General features: G+C 35.6%; 1 protein-coding gene across 2 annotated transcripts in view; it reads right to left on the bottom strand.

Moving 5' to 3' along the window:
- Window positions 1-1374: 1374 nt before the first annotated feature.
- Window positions 1375-17031, bottom strand: part of RTTN (rotatin) — a 79848-nt gene continuing 64191 nt past the window's right edge. Inside the window, exons 42-50 of one of the 2 annotated variants that reach the window (XM_017819593.1) lie at window positions 15728-15822; window positions 12227-12304; window positions 10617-10743; window positions 8632-8831; window positions 6554-6821; window positions 5216-5319; window positions 4783-4852; window positions 3124-3204; window positions 1375-1650 (exon numbers count right to left, since the gene is read on the bottom strand). In XM_017819593.1, coding sequence (XP_017675082.1) covers window positions 3170-3204; window positions 4783-4852; window positions 5216-5319; window positions 6554-6821; window positions 8632-8831; window positions 10617-10743; window positions 12227-12304; window positions 15728-15822 — 977 coding nt within the window. In that variant the 3' untranslated portion in view covers window positions 1375-1650; window positions 3124-3169. Of the gene's footprint in view, window positions 1651-3123; window positions 3205-3250; window positions 3706-4782; window positions 4853-5215; window positions 5320-6553; window positions 6822-8631; window positions 8832-10616; window positions 10744-12226; window positions 12305-15727; window positions 15823-17031 lie in introns of those variants that run through there. The other variant, XM_017819592.1, reaches the window with a different exon arrangement.

The following is a 17031-nucleotide window of genomic DNA, read 5'->3' as shown; positions in this document are numbered from 1 at the left end:
GACCATAGTCTCAGTATAGAAAATTCCCCTCCCAGTCTGGCCAGTACTGCTGCCACAAGTCCATAATTGCCGTAATTTGCAAGTTTGATATGGAGGGGAACCAATGGAAAACTCTATCTGGGGCTGTGTAGTTGCTGAGTGAGGAGAATCCGTATGTCCAAATTGCTGGAAGAGCAAATAGTTCCTTTCTCATAAATGAAATGATTTTTTCTGAGGATTTTCAAGTAGGCTTGAAAATCTATTACTCAAAGGTTTGAAAACTTCATCAGCAAGTCATGACTTAATGTCTCTATTTGCATGAACACACACAATCAAAACTAAATGATTTAAGTTTAATCTACAATTTTTTACCGCTCAAGCGAAAATTATTTCTTTGAAAGATTTGAACATCCACTAGATGACACATCCCTCTTAAAAAAAAAATCTGAAAGCCTCATTTTTAGTGGATTTTATGCACTTACTTCTTTTGAATTTAATAACTTCTTTCTTGATTACAAGCTTATCATAAAAGATAAAGCAACCAAGTAAGAGCATGATATATCTGCACTTAGTGCAAATGGCAATTGTGCTCTCCTGGATAAGGATTTTCAAGAGACTCCTAGCTTGCACAGCCATGCCTTTTATTAGGGAAACTAGATGAAAGTTGAATATTACCTCTTAAAATTCTGTAGTCTATTCAGGGAATCCATCTTCATTTTAATTGCACTTTCTTCTGCAGAGTTAGAAATTATTTTACAGCTTTTAGAATTTGAAGGTATTTTAGAGTTTAATTTTCTTTGAAAACACAAACATGATAAATATCGCATCCTTCAAGATAGCTGGATCTTCAAAATTCTATTTAACTGTGAATGTGGTCTAAATATTTTCATTTTCTTTCATGAAAGCTATTAAGACTAAAGGTTATTGTGAGGCTATTTCTGCTAGTCTAAGTGCCGGTGAACAGAAATTATATATATATATATATATATATATTATATATATATATAATATATATAAATGTTAACATTTTATAATTCACTTTGTTAACATGCAGGAAGACAGGATGCAGCCACTGTATGTCCCTAATTTTCAAGGGAAAAGGTGATGAAGGCAGAGCTGTCATTTAAATAAACACATAAAGCCCTTTCCTTAATATTGAAAGAGAAAAGTTTAAAGCATTCACAATGTGACTATAGAGATTTTAGCTCTTAGAGGTTAAAAATTATTTTGATTTTCCAGAATAGCAAACAGAAGTATTTACTTCTGCCATTGCTACAGTTGCTTTCCATAACTGTAAAATGTTGCAAAATAATGAGAAAATAGCAGATAGAGCTATGCTCATTTTGAGATAAACATAGCACTTGCACTAAGGCTTATTCGAACAACAAATGTATTAGTAATTTATCCAGATTTTTCAACATGAATAGTTTCTTCAAGAACTTGTACAGCTTAGTAAAATAGAAATGTGAAATAGCAAACAAGCATCCAGATCTTCTGTGGTCTTATTATATTGCACTTGCCTTTAATGAAGTCATGTAACCCTGCAGCCCTATGTCACCCCATGAAATCCACGCGTATTTCTACACTTTGAATGAGCTCTCGCCATCCTCGTGGGAGTGGTTACCTCCATTAGAAATCATTTGGCATCGAGTGCTCTCACTTTTTGTGTCTCTGAAACAGAAAAAATATAGTAAACTATCTGCATTTTGACTTAGAAACTATGAGAAAGATCGTTGGAATCAAGTGTGGAGGAGCAGGAATCAGAGTGGGAACAGTTCCAGGCATAGAAAAAGATATACAGCAATTGAAAAAAGGACTTTATTATATGGATTTTACAGTTCTTATGTAGTTTCAAATATGTGTATTGTACGTCACCCCTACAGTTGTACTGCCCAGGCATGCCAGGAGTTGTCTGTTCCTGGCTTTTCCCGCTTCTCTCTCCGATTGGCTGAAAAAGCTGCAGTGTGGAGAGACCTACCATTACATCTCTCCTCTCCCAGTTCCTCCCCGGTTCCTCCCTCTTCTCCTGACTCCCTACTCCTATTCGTTCCCCTGGTTGTCTGTCTCATGCTCCACCCCATTTTCTGGTCCTTTCCACGCCAGAGCTTATATAAACCCCCGCACACTGTCAGTAAACGACCATTGCACCTCCAATGAGTCAGACCCTTTGCGCAGTGTCGCGGTCCCACCCCCTCCCCCTCGGACCGTGGCAATCAAGTATGCTGAAATATAAGTCTTTGAAGAGACTCAGCAGCCACCAGTATGAGGGGAAGAGACCTCCCCATTTGAGCACAGACAGCAAATGCTGACTTGCAGAGCTGCCTGCTTTTAAGAGTTGTCCTGCCCTGAAGCTGACTGTTCTGCCATACTATGGGATGAGCATTTAACAACCACTTTACAAAATATAATCATCACACAACACAGCAAGTGGAAAAGAATCGGGTTCTGGTGGTCCATCCCTGCTTTTTGCTTGGAGGGGTGGGAGATCAGCCGATAATTACATTTCTATTAATGACTTGATCCAGCCATAAGCATCACACAGTCAGCTGAATAATTTACAAGCATTGCAAAACAAACAAACAAACAACAATCCCCTGTCAGTGGAAAATCACCCAGTTAGGAAGAAAAGACTAACTACAGATAGATATGGCCCTGCTATAACTTTCAGAGGTATTACTCAGGTTTTGCTTTGAATTAACTCACTTATTTCTGACCCTGACTTAAATAAAATATTTATGTGTTGAAAGAAATTAAAACACCCTGCTAGATACTCCAGAAGCATGGTCAGAAAAACTGTGGTGCTCAGAAATCAATGTATTTTTCCCTCAAACTCTACCAGTATAGAATACTGAAAAACTTAGCACCATAGTTACATAGTAGCACTTAAAAGACAACACAGGCCTGGATAATAGAGGGGGTTTTGCCTCAAGTGAAAGATTTGAAGTGCTTATAAACTGGAAACCAATAGATTTTTTTTCTCAAATATTTTCTACAGCATTGTAATGTAACTAAAATGGATGCACACACCTCATGTCCTAAATAAACTGCTATATTAACATAATTGTCACCTGTAATATCAGCAAGAGCTCTTTTTCAATTGTTAGCATCTTGAATTGAAATCTCTTTCAAAACTAAAACACATACCTTGCTGTTTTGAACCTAATATAACACAACACAACGGCCAACATTTTCAGTTCTTGAATCTGAGCATACAACTGTACACACCTGCAATGTTAAAAATTACAATTCACCAACAGCAAATGTTGATCTCAAAAACCCCTTTATTAAGAACAATCCAAACCAGAAACTCTAATACTATACAGTAACAATTTCAATGCATAATTTAAGAAAATTATTGATTTTTCACATCCTTTCCCCTATACATTCCTTCTTTTGTGTACATACTTTACATAGTAGCATAATTATAATTTCCCATTGGGATTACAGAATAAATAGTTTGAACCACGTATAGTGCAATTTCTTTGGTTCAAAGCAATGAACTCCTTCCTCAAAGGCTTCATAGATTTCTTCCATAGCACATATGCTGCTGCCACAGAACTGTGAATCAGAAGTGCTTTCCTTGAATTTCAGGCTTCCATTGAACAAGCTGTTCAAGTACAACATGAGAAGTCAACTGATGTCACTAACAATCAAGAAGCTGCACTATATTCTCTAAGCATTTTACATAGTAGGCATGTAGTTCATTTTCTTCTGGCTGTGGAGAAGCTAAAAGGAAGAAAAAACAAGATTTGAATTTCTAGTTGATACTTAATACAAAATTACTTTTCTAAAGATTGTACCAAATCCCTTGCTAGAATTTACTTTATGACCTTAACTTCTGCATTATGAGTAGCAAATCAAACACTTGTACTTTATGTTGCAAGGTCTGTTTTGGTTTTCTCTTCAGATAGGACAAAACAGGAAATGTAAAATAACAACAGCCGTATTGAAAAATTCCACCATTGTACTCAGAAGAACAATTTACCATTTTAGCTCAATTACCACTATTAAGTGATCAAATTTTTTATAGCATAGGCTAGTTGAGAATCTTAAGGCAGGAAAATATTGATGACAATATTGATGACATATTACATGACTGTAAGCTATAACAATTACAGCATAATATACACCATATTTTGATACGTAAATGTTTATTGAATTAAAAATCAATAGTTCAGTCTAGGACTTTATGTTCTAAAGCAGTATGCAAGTAAACAGGGATTAATGTTATGAGGTGCTAGTCTGTAAAAGCTGCATATTTCCACCTTGTTGATTCAACAAGCTGAACCTATAGTATCGAAGCTATTCAAACAATACTTATGCTCATTCACTTGAGCAAAAAATCTCAAGCTTTCAGAATGTCGGGTAACTCATTGTACTTGTTTTAAGATTGGAACCCTTCTCTCTGTGGCTGAACACTGTGAGGCTGAGCACTGTTAAGGAAAGTCAATGCTTAAAGAAAAATTTTTCTTATCACTAAATTTAGGAATTAACACAGACCTGTACTGTGAAAATAAAGAATTTTGTTGCAAGCATGATCAGATCTACACTTAGAAACTAACCTTAGCAATTACCCAGGGTCTTATTTATAATTTGTTAACCAAGAGGCATTTTTCTCTATCTGTATTTATAGGATGCCTAACCATAAACCATATTGCTCCTTGTGATTTTAGAGATAAAAGTATAATTTAAAAAACTTGTAGCACAACAAAAACTTATTGCAGTGATATAAATTTAAATGTTTTCATGAAGGAAAAATGATGGAAATATAAAGAATTGGCCTTAGGTGGAAGTAAGACTTACTTTTCTTCACTAAAGAATAGGCCTCATCTATTCTTCTCCTTATTGATGGATTCTTCAAAGTCACTTTTGCCTGTAGCACACACAGACATACAAAATAGAATGAGCTGACTTTCTTCCCCACATGATCACACTTCAACAGCAAAGTTTAGAGAATGATAATAATTCAGCAGAGCGTGAGATGCAGGAATTTTAGAATTAACATATGACTGTATTATCATACAGATTGCATTTATATAAGGTGTCACAAATTACAGAGGACAAGCCGCTTCTTTACCACGTTGTTTAATCTCCTAGACTCAGCAGCTACGCAACTAAAATAAAATCGAATGACTACTGTAAAATTCATTATTACTTTACTTAGAGACTACTGTATTACAGTTTACAGCATAAAAGTATAACATTACAATTTTTGAAGCATTTCTCAAATACTAACCTTCTGATAGTTGTGCAGCAAAGCCCAAAGCGAAGCTGCTCCTATTCTCTGAACAGAAGGACTGTCACTTTCCAAACAGGCAGACAGTACTCCAATCGCTTGCTCTAATGAGAGAAATAAAAAAAAATGAACCCAAAAGTATCTAGAAAATATAATCAAAGGTACATTAATATATTTACATGCCTCAGTTTATTAATGCTTGGAGTACACTTAGTTTTATGACAAGTGTTGGTATGGCAGAGGAATTACAGAAACTTTACTACTGATTAAATTTCAATATGCTCATGAAATTGGCAGACTACATTGAAAGAAATGTTGAAAACAATACAGCAAAACAAAGAAAAGTAATGCTAAAAAATTAAGCCATCAGTAACAAAACACACACATTATGTACAGCCATCAGCTATGCATAGGGACTGAGTAAGCCATGAAACTGTTTTATAACTCCCAGTAGCCACAATTAGAACCACATCAGGATGGATATTAAGATGTTTCTATTTTCCTTCATACTTATTATGCAGATGATTTGCAACTAATGAGAAATATTTGCCACTCCACTGTAGGTGCCTTAATTTTCTATCATTGCTCTGGAGCCAGACTCTTCAAATTTGCTTGTTCACTTCACAACAAAGATTCACAGATTATGTAACTGAATAATAAATGCTTAATCAAGGCAACAAATCCACATCTTAGTTAAAAATAAAAAGCATGAACGCTATGGAAGACCTGCTGAGAAGTTATAACAAAGACAAAAGCATTCTCTCTGCAATTAAATGGGGAAAAGAAACATGCCTTTTACAAACAACCAAGCAAAAAGTTCTGTGCGTGTTGTTACATTAAATATATATGCCATGATCATAACTTTATCATTATCATAATCATTTTCCACATATGACAGGACATAAGATAGTTTGTCTCAACATCCACGACTTGTAGGAGCTAATATGGCTTTGTCCAACTGAAACATAGGACCTTCAGTTATTTCAAACTGACTGACACAAAGAATCCTTCAATCCTCCCTGAAAAACTTGCTGTTTGAGAAAACTGCAAAAATCCTTTAATTCATGTGTTACTATATCCAAATGATCTATCTCACAACGAATCTTGATTTTCTTTTTAAAACTATTTATTTGCTTTTCCTTTTATTATTTTAATTGCCTCTCTGCCAAAATATGTGCTCTGTAATCACTTCTACAAAGATAATTTTTATAAAAATGCTTTTCTAAAAAGCAACAATTGAGTTCTTTGTCAGTAACCCAAACTGCAACGAAAATATGGTCTTCGGGAAGCCACAATATTCTCAGAATACAACAGCATGTATTCCCTTTAGATACTTACCATTACCTAATATCTTTGGCTTATTAGTTGGACTAAAACATATGTTATGTAGAATAAGAAGTGCTAGATGTTGGCTGCTCTTGTGTTTGTATTTACACATTTCCACGATCTGGTCTAAAAAACCATTTATCTTCATGACCATCTGCTGTCCATCTTCTCCAAAAGATATGTTCAGTAGCAGTTTTAGCCAAAGAGTAGACACATTACCAGGATTTTTATTACTTCCTTTTGGTAATGAAAGAGACAAAAAGTTCTGCAGGAAGTTACTCTGTCAAAAGAAAGAAAAAGGATGTTAGAATTTACAGTATTCCATGGCTTGTTTGCTGCTGTTTGACCTTCCAATCTCTGTACTTGCCCAAAAACTGGTACTAACATTTCATTCACATATTTCAGGCAACCCATTATTAGACAAGGACTTTTGAAAGAATTACATATGAAGAAGAATCTACTTCCTGGTTAGAAAGTTAATATGGTGAGATAAATTTTCTTCTATAATAATTTATGCAGGGTAGATAAATAAAAGTTGATCCAGTACGATATATTTCTTTAAAGGCTAATTCTCACCACTATATAGGCTTTCTGTTTTGCACTTAGTATTTCTGCCCCAAAATAAGCTAGAAACATTTTAAGTGAATTACTGCACTACTCAGATAACGTATTCTTGATTTCTTATTTATTATTGCATGTGTTATTAGCAAATGTTAATAACATCTCAAGTTGGAAGTGACTCATAAGGACCTACAGCACCACTCCTCCCTTCACTGACAGCCAGAGGAATATCCTTTTTTTTTTTGCAAGATTTGAAGAAAAACTGTATGTCATATCAATGCAGTTCTATCGCAGGGTTTGTCTCCACTTTATGGAGATTCCGAGCAGGTGAAAATCTATCACCATGTTACAAGAGGGAGATGTTCTAACAAATTCCTGCGATGATAAAGTCCTTGATCTCACTGATGATAAATTCCCCATCTCATTGAACTTTGACAATATATACAAGCATCTGGTCAAAAGCAAACAACCCACCATACAAACTTGTTGTTTTCTTCACGTGAATATAATATTGGTAATTAATTTAATTTTCACAGATGGAATTAGTTATTCAGCATTGCTTACACTTATGAAAGGAGAGCTCAGGAGAGAGAACAAAGACTAACACACTAAAGTGAAACTCTGAAGAGAGCAAAAGCAAGAACAATTCACAGAACATAACAGCTGCTACAGAAAAGATCTCAAATTCTTTATCTCTATCAAAAAGTTTGAATATGAGCCATTTTCCAACTTTATGATTAGGTTTTACATAATTAGCATCACAAAAAGATTATATTTCCCCCTGCATTTTCTAACAGGTCCATGCACAGAACATTGTCAATAGAGATTGAAATAAATGGTTGTAATTATTAAATTGCTATAAAATATGCTAAAAATAAATAACTTTTTCTAATTTCTTTTGTGTTAGCTCATCTTATGTCACTACATGGCTTACTTTCAACATGGTCTGACTTCTTTTCCCAAGGCGTTGAATTAATTCAAATTATCAAAGTTTAAGAGAAACAGATTTTTCAAATAACATTTGATAAAACAGAGAAAGGATCATTCTGTATACAAATTAAAAAATAATAAGACACTACATACATTTGTGTAACAAGAATAGATTTCTATCTAACATCCAACTACTGACATGTAGGACATCTTCCCTAAAACTTCTATAAAGATTATGTTTCACACAGTATACCTAATGATTAATACAACGTTTAATTTCTTGTTTACTCACGTGCAGTTTGTTCTACCGCATGCTCACTTTGATGATCCGATAGTGATTGCTACTATATATATGGGTTTTAAAAATTTGACACCCCAGTGAAACTGAGAGGTTATAAAAGGTTGCATCTGTCCAGACTATGAACTTCAGGCTGCTTGTAGGGAACGGTAACACAACTAACCGAGAAGACAAAATGGTTTTGATTCCTGCAGAAGCATTTCTGTATGATCACAGGACACTCCATATTGAAAGACAAGCATTCATTAAAAATGAAACTGAAACCATCACATTGCTAAAATCAAGAATATTATTTACTTACCTTCTGAATAATGCCTTTACAGTCATGAGACAGAGCAAGGTTAGAAATTAGACAAAAGACCACCTGCTGAACTGGGCTGTTATCATTTGACACTTGGGAAGCCAATCTCAAGATGTTATGCATTAATGAATTGCCAGCTGCACCTCGTGCAGACAGAAGTGATGACTGTCCACCACTGGTCCAACAAAGTGAAGCACAACCTTAAAGCAATGAAACATCATATTAGAAATGCAGATATATATTCAAAAGACAAACCTATAGAAAGAGCATCCAGCAGCTTAAAGTTGAGATGGAATTTTTGAAAGGATTCGTTACGTATTTTTTCTTTGAACCACAATGAAGTAAATGGGACATACTTTAAATAGAAACCTGCTTGAATGGGGCAGTTTACTGGAATAGGTGTCTACTGTTCTATTGTTCCAAAATCTAAGAGGCGATTCTGCTGTTAAATAGAAGCCATTGCTCCGCCTCAGAGTGTCTCTTTAAAAACTGGAACATTGTATTTAAGGCATTATACAATTATTTGGCAACAGAATCTGAAAGGATCCTCTGAAAATGGTTTAGAAAACAGATGTCTCTGTATAATCTGAAAGGACTAATATAAGTTTTTTAGTATATTTTTTCTGAGAAATAAAAGCACTGTCTGCACCTGTCATTACACTGTACAACAGCAGCATGCACAAACCTAGGCTATAGAGCTACAAGCTCAAATTAACACAGCAGCAGGGAACAACTATGTTACCTGCCTGATGCTTATGCACAAATATAGGTATAAACCTTTTTGTCTAGTGGCATTGACATCTGCAACAAAGGTTAACTTCTGCCATGGCAAAAGTAAACAAAAATGAGACAGTGTTTAACTGTTACAAATATCTACATGCATTTCTTTGACTACACTGAGGAGAAGGGGTTAACCAGTTCAGAGTAGGCAGATTTGGGACACCTCAAAAACCAGCTATTCTGAACAGAAAGAAAAAACATGATTGATCAGAGAACACTTGCTCTTATCAGCAAGGAAAAAAAATGCAGTCTAGAGTCACTCAGCGTTAAGAAACAAGAAAGACCATCAGAACTTCAGCTTGATTTCTCCCACGTTGACATGACACTATATTTAAATTTTATACCCTGTGGTTGACTAATAGACATTTGAGCTTTTTTCAGTCCATATTAAAAAAAATTCTTTATGAAAAAAAAGCCATTGCAAGATCATTTAGGTCTGGAGACATTAACTTAAAAAAAGAGTGAAAAAAGCTCAAGAGACTTTTCAGTTAATATATTTTAACCTTGCTAACTCTTTTATTGTATCTTGACAAGGAGAAATGAACAGACACTTACATGTCTCTTCAAGGCACTAGCAAAACATTTTCTGAGTAAATTACCAGGATATGGAATAAGAAAAATCCATACTAGAAAAAAGATCAGGTTTCTAGTAGTGGGGATAATTATCAATGGAAATAACAGATAAGTTTGCTCAAATGAACAAGAAAATCCTTATGAAAAATATACGAACACAAGCTACTGAGTTGAAGGCATAAATAAATGGAAGAAATTTAATACAAAATATTAAATTTAATATTGACTATTTTAAAACTAGAATGTTCTCAATAAGGAGTGAAGTACAAACCATGTAATGTACTCATACACTGTTCTCTATCAAAGAATTCCTAGAGTAGTACTTCTATAACATAACTGTTCAGCTTTGTAGGACATTCAGTGAAATCTTCAAACATAATGGTTTGAATTAAATGCTACTTAATCCTTTAGTACAGTTGCAGTCTTGCTAAATCCAACACTCTGAAACAGGATCTGAATAAAAGTCTTGAATGTATTAAAATCAAAACTCTTGATAGACTTTGATGAACCAGCACTTTTATACTTTCCTCTTATGGTAGTAATAAACTTTCTTTTACTTTTATTATGGTTTCCATTTTAATTATTCTGGAAAAAATATTCTTATGTTTTACATCACAAAGTGACTCTCATACCTGCAGGATAGTTTGCAGTGTAGACACAAAGCAGATGCAGACCTATTTGCATTGAGGAGTCATCAGTTAAAAACCATGGCCAAAGTGAATGAAGAACAGGAACGAGATGAGTTTTGAGTGCTGCCACCTGCAAAAACATGAGGAAGAATTTAAACTACTATACTCTTAAATACTTTTAAAATGAAGTGTAGTGAGAAAAGCATATTGTAATCTTATGTTGTGTTATCTTATGTTTTATCTTATGGTTTAAAAGATAACTGACACCTTCATTTCAACACCAATGAAATTAACTCTATGCAAGCGAAAATCTGCATGTTTTCAACTACTGAGAGACATGCAAACAAAAGTAAAGACTTATTCATTCCAACTGTGATTGTTCAAGAGCTCTCTATTCTATAGTTTTATTCAACTCCAACTAAAGTAATTATTGGAACTCAAAAAGCACGGAAATAGAAAAATGCAGTTGTGTACAGAGCAAATGATAGAAATCTTCAGTTATCAACAAAAACCTCCTTATCTTCTCCCAGCAATTGTCTCTGCAGATCCTGATCAAAACAAGAAAAACATTCCATAATAATCTTAGCTGAGATTATGGCACAATCAAGTTATGGGGACCTTAGGGATAATTAGATTGCTTATTCAGAAACAGGTGTTCTCTATAGAAAAGGAATGCTAATACATGCACTAGAAAAGGGGTACTTCTGGAAAACCAGGAAATCTTGTGGTTCCACTAATGTATGTGCTAAAAGTAGAACAAGTTGTATAAATAGCACAAGTAACATGATGCCAAGACAAATTAAACTGTGAAAGAGAAAATGAAAATAAATATGTGAATGTTATTGGCAATAAGAAAGAGCAAGAACAGTGATCAGAAAGAATAGAGGAAAAAATGAGAAAAGGTAATCTAGTATTTTCCCCATGGAAAAAACAGCTAGGCAGAACTGAAGTTGAAAAGAATTTGAGAAGAACGGAGAAAAAGATAAAGAATGTGAAATGAAAAGAAGAAATTCAAGATTCTGAGCACGAAAATTATTTTTAAAAAATCAAGATGGAAACAAAACTGTGTTGTGGAAGATTAGTGCAATTTAACTCAGATAAAGAAAAGTAAATGGCAAATTATTATTTAGGGGTTTTTTTTTGTTTAGTTTTGTTTGTTTGAGTTGGGGTTTTTTTGTTTTGTTTTGGGTTTTTTTGTCTTTCAGAAAGGAAAAGAAAATAAGGAGAGAGGAATAAGGAGAGGAAACCACTTTCCAAGATCTGAAGCTATTTCTATGTGCCTTTCTGGTGGCCCCACACTTTTCTGCACATTCCTTTCTCATATGATATGCTTTGAAAATTAGAATTATTTAATTAAGCAAAACAGAAGTGGATATAAAAGATAATAGCCATCTGAAACCACTGGGAGATGATGTTTCAATAAGACCATCGAGTTCCTAATGCATGTATGAAATATTCTTGGAAACTGGGAATAATAGTGAAATTTGAAGTATTTCCTGCTATTAATATTAAACTTAAATTTAGCCAGCTTGAAAATAGCTTCAAAGTAGAAAAAAATTATCTTCATTAGCTAACTGAATGTGCTCACATTACTTCAGTATAAGAATACTTACTTTGCATTCTTCATTTTGAAAGAGACAATTCCTGAGGAGCTGCATAGAACACCTTAAATCCTTGAGAAGGTTCTCCTCCTATCCAGAGAAAAATAATTGAAGATTGTCAACATAGGACCAGAATGAGTTTTGTACAAGGAAGAAAGAGATTTCTAAGGAGAAGTGCAAATCTAAGGCATTAACATTTGGGTCACATCTCTTCCACAGTTTTCTTCTGATCTCAGGTAGGATTCATCACATATTTACTAAAGACATTTATAACAAGTTACTTAGAGTCATCCTCATCTCTCTTATAACCCACAGAGACTATTTCTAGGGGCACCAATCTGACCAAATGCAGACATCAGCTCCATTTCTCTTACAATTAATGAAGAATGGGTGGGAACATTTCCAAGAATTGGTTCCATGCTAAAGACATCTAAAACAAGTCAAATTAATCACTCCTGAGAAGCACCTTTCTTTTTCCTCGGATAAAAACAAGGTTAAACTAACTCTGTCTTGCAGATCTCTACATTTGGTCAGACCAATCCATCCTTATATTCCCAGGGTCTTAGCCTCCTATCCTTAATAAAGGAAATAGCTTCCAACCTGATAAGAATATCACGAAGATAAATACAGACCATTGGACAGTGAGGTACTATACTGAGATTAAAGTATACAAGTAAACAAAAAATCCATCTTCATGATAGAGCTGTGACGCTGGAGGCTAATGATCACTGACCTAACTTCTATAAGGTTGACACAGTGAAACACTTATGAAAGATGATCAAATTCCAACAAGCCTCTTCACCACAGCATACTATTTCTGCCTTATAAAGGAACAAAAATGTAAAATAGGATTTATGCTTAATCTCAGACAAGGTGAAGCAATAATGTATGCTTATAAATCATAACATGCACAGTTGATGACATTTAGAAATGAAGTAACAGTCTATCCCCCAAAGGTTAATGAAAGTCAGGTATAGTAGATAAAGAAAAAACATACAAGTCATCATTACAAATACATTTTATAACTGGTTTGCCTCACTTTTAGCCAAATAAAATGCTATCTCCAAGACATTATTTCAAGGAATTCCCTGTGTATTAATTTAGTTAATAAATATAATAACTCTAAAATGCCACAAGCTATAACTCCTATTTAATGTATAATGTTCTATGAGGCTGAAAAAGTTATGGATTGTGTTGATGGCACTGTTGTATTTACTTGTTTTAGGATATCTTGATTTTTTACTAAGATCCTATTTTGAGAGCTTTTTTCGAAAGCTTGGCTATTTGTAAATACTTTCCATGCTCTTGGTTAGCATCACACTAATTATTGTGAAAGAAAAGGATTATCAGCTAAAACACATCAGTTGCCCTGAGAATGAAGCTAGGTCAAACACGTTTTTCTCAACAGTTAAAAGAAAAAAAAGGGGAAGGAAAAAAAAGAAAAGAAGCTCTCATCACTTCTTTTTGAGAGTTGTGCCTTGAAGTGGGCCGAGGGGCAGTTTTGTGAATGATCAGCTAAGTCTACTATGAAAGCAATGTCTCAGTTTCCTTCACATGAAACTCTTTGTCATTATGCACTACATATGATGCTTACATACGCTTGCATGTGAAGTAGCAACCTACAGTCCCAGCTCAGCAGGGAAATCTGCCACAAAGTCTTGCAAATCTTTCAAAGAATTTTTAATTCTTTGAATTAAAAAGTCTTTCTGACCTTTCTCAGAGGCTTCTTTCCTCTAATTTCTTTCAAGTTTTAAATTCCTTCTATGTTTAGCAGAGGAGCAAATGTCCCCAGCTTCCCTCTTCTCACCCCAAAAAAATACAAAGAACTAGCTGACTTCAACTTTACAAGACATATCCAGGGCAGGACACCTTTCAGCCTCCAACCCTTGAAGAAGGGATAATAAATATGTTTAGCAGCTCTAAAGAAAAAATATTGTAGCCTTCAAATGTCAGGGTCAAACTTAAATTTTTTTAAGAGTTCATTGTTTTAAAACACAGTTCCACACTCTCACATATCAGGGCTAATGTCTGTGTCAAAACCTCAGAAAAATACTACTGAGCTCAAGAAATGCAGAAATACTCTGCAGGAAGATGTTTTCTGCAATTTCTGCTTTATGTGGGAGTGGACAAGATATCAAACTTGACAGCAGAGGTTACTGCCTGTATTTTAATAATTCTCTTAGATGAAAGTGGCAGAAAATAACCAGATTGCAACAAAAATCTTATGAAACTGTTGTATGATGGTAAGACATATCTAGATGTGGCAAGGAAGAGTTGGGTGATATGAGAGTCTGGAATAACTGGAAGGAAGTTTAAAAAAAAAGGCTAAATAAAAAGATTGTGAATGGAGAAAAGAAACTAGGAGTGCAGGCGGTAGAAGGACCGTTAAAAAAAAAACTGACAAGAAGTTAAAACCAGGGACAATTGAGTCTGATGAGAAGAAACTGAGATGCCTAGACCAAGTTTGAAGACGAACAGAATAAAAAGTACAATTGGAAGCCAGATAATAGAAGAAGGGGGAAAGTAAAAAAAACTATGATTTACATTCATAAGCAGACTGAAACTGGTTTTGGGATAGGAGGGAGATTGACTGACACGGGAATAGATAAAAACAAAATGGCTAGCACTGGTTGAAAGACAATGAGAAAGAAAACTTGAGAAAAACAAAAATTATTATTGTGGAAACAAGATGGGAAAAATTAGCTGGATTGGATACAACCATGAAGTCACGGCTGAAAGTCCAACTATGTTTGAAAACAATACAGTACTCTGATATTGCTGTAAGGCTGAATATCATAAATTACAAGCACTGACAGATTACAAAAGGATGTTTGTGTATGTAAGCGAATGTCTGAAACTGAACTTTTACCTCTCAATCAGAAGCCTTCTAGTTGCTGACTTCATCCAGAATGAGCTAATTCTGATAACCTGGACTAAAAGTGGAAAGTCCTGAATCCTCCAATTAATGAAAAGACATGAGACTGAGACAAAACCAGTAACTCAGAGGCTGATTGTGTGTTGTACTTTGCACATAGATTAAGTTACGGTAAACAGGAGCTTGGAGTTCCAGAAAGAAAAGTTGGTGCAAAAAGAAGGATTCCTGAAAAGGAATTGTCTCTGAAACAAAGAAAACAAACAAAAAAGAAGAACATGAAGATCCTGGCTAAAGGAAGAACCCTGCAAGAAGATCCTAAGGGCTAGAGAGATGCACGGAGAAAACACCAGTACATGCCCAGGGGCTTTGTCCAGCAAACACCCAAGACAGAACAGCTGCACAGTATGAACTGATGTGATTTTCTGCGTGACATTCCTGAAGTAGCAGTCATCTCCATGTTGGAAAAGGAAGCTGAGACCTAGTAAGACCTTACAGAAGCTCCAGTGTCCAGATCCACTACAAGTTGTCTCATCCGTGACAGATACAATCAGTATCTTCCTCAAGAAAGAAAAAACAAACCAAATGAAAGAGAGCTGGGAAGTGCCTTATCATATCAGTCTTCTGGCTTTTATAGCTACCTTTTTTCTCTGTGCTTTCCCAGGCTTTAGGGAATCCAAGTTCAGCTGTGCGTGAATGTGCTTCATGTTTTCTATACAGCCGTCTATCAGGTCAGCTGGAAGACAAAAACCAGTAACATTTATAATTACATTCACATTCAAAAACATTTTAAGAAACACAAAATATCTTTCTGGCAATGATCTTGTTGTTATCTTCTTGATATCAGGAAGTAACTAACAGTTTCTGAGATCAAGTGCATCCAGTTGAATGATCTCGAGAAGCCAGAATACATTTGAGTCCTCTTGGAACACAGTCCCATGAGAGGAATGCCAAAAGGAAGGACTGGTAAGATTGAGAGAGGAAGATGATTTGAGAAAGAGAGGATAACGAGTCATAACTCTTCAGGATATTTTCAATGATGCTGCTTAGAAGAGTGAAGCTTGAAGAGGTTAGGGCACCCATTTGTATTACCCAACCCTTCCCTAATAACAGCAGATTTGTTGCACGTGAGGTGGGACAAAGGAAAGCAATTGTTCAGGTGACTCAAAGTGCAAAATGGAGAGTTATGTAATTGACAGGTGGACTGTACGGTGGCTGAGGTGGTTGGATGCTCACTCAGAGGGTAGGAGTCAATGGCTCAAAGTCCAAATGGAGACTGGTGACAAGTGGTGTCCCTCGGGGGTCCATGCTGGGGTCAGTACTGTTTAATGTATTCACCATAATATAGTGGGATTGAGTGCACTCTCAGAAAGTTTTCAGACGACACCTAGTTGAGTGGTGTGATTGACATGCCTGAGGAATGGGATGTCATCTAGAGGGACCTGGACAAGCTCAAGAAGTGGGTCCAGATAAACCTCATTATGTTCAACAAGGTGATGTGCAAGGTGCTGGACTTGGGTTGGGGCAATCCCAAGTATCAATACAGGTTGGGGAATAAAGGGATTGAGAGCAGCCTTGCTAAGAAGGAATTGGGGCTGTTGGTGGATGAAAAGCTGGACGTGACTTGGAAATGTGCATTTAAGAGTCTAGAAGGACAAATGCATCATGGGCTGCATCAAAAGCAGCATGGCCAGCAGGTTGAGGGAGGGGTTTCTGCCCCTCTACTCCTCTCTGGTGAGAGCCCACCTGGAGTTCTGCATCCAGCTGTGGGGGCCCCGGCACAGAAAGGTCCTGTTGGAGTGAGTCCAGAAGAGGATCACAATAATGATGGGAGGGATGTAATAGATCTATGAGGACAGGCTGAGAGAGTTGGGATTGTTCAGCCTGGAGAAGAGAAGGCTCCAAGGAGACCTGATTGCAGTCTTCCAGTACTTAAAAGGAGTGT

Source organism: Lepidothrix coronata, unplaced genomic scaffold (genome assembly GCF_001604755.1).
Source record: "Lepidothrix coronata isolate B3197 unplaced genomic scaffold, Lepidothrix_coronata-1.0 Scaffold75, whole genome shotgun sequence".
NCBI classification, from domain to species: Eukaryota; Metazoa; Chordata; class Aves; order Passeriformes; family Pipridae; genus Lepidothrix; species Lepidothrix coronata.
This window is presented reverse-complemented; position numbering and strand designations above follow the sequence as displayed.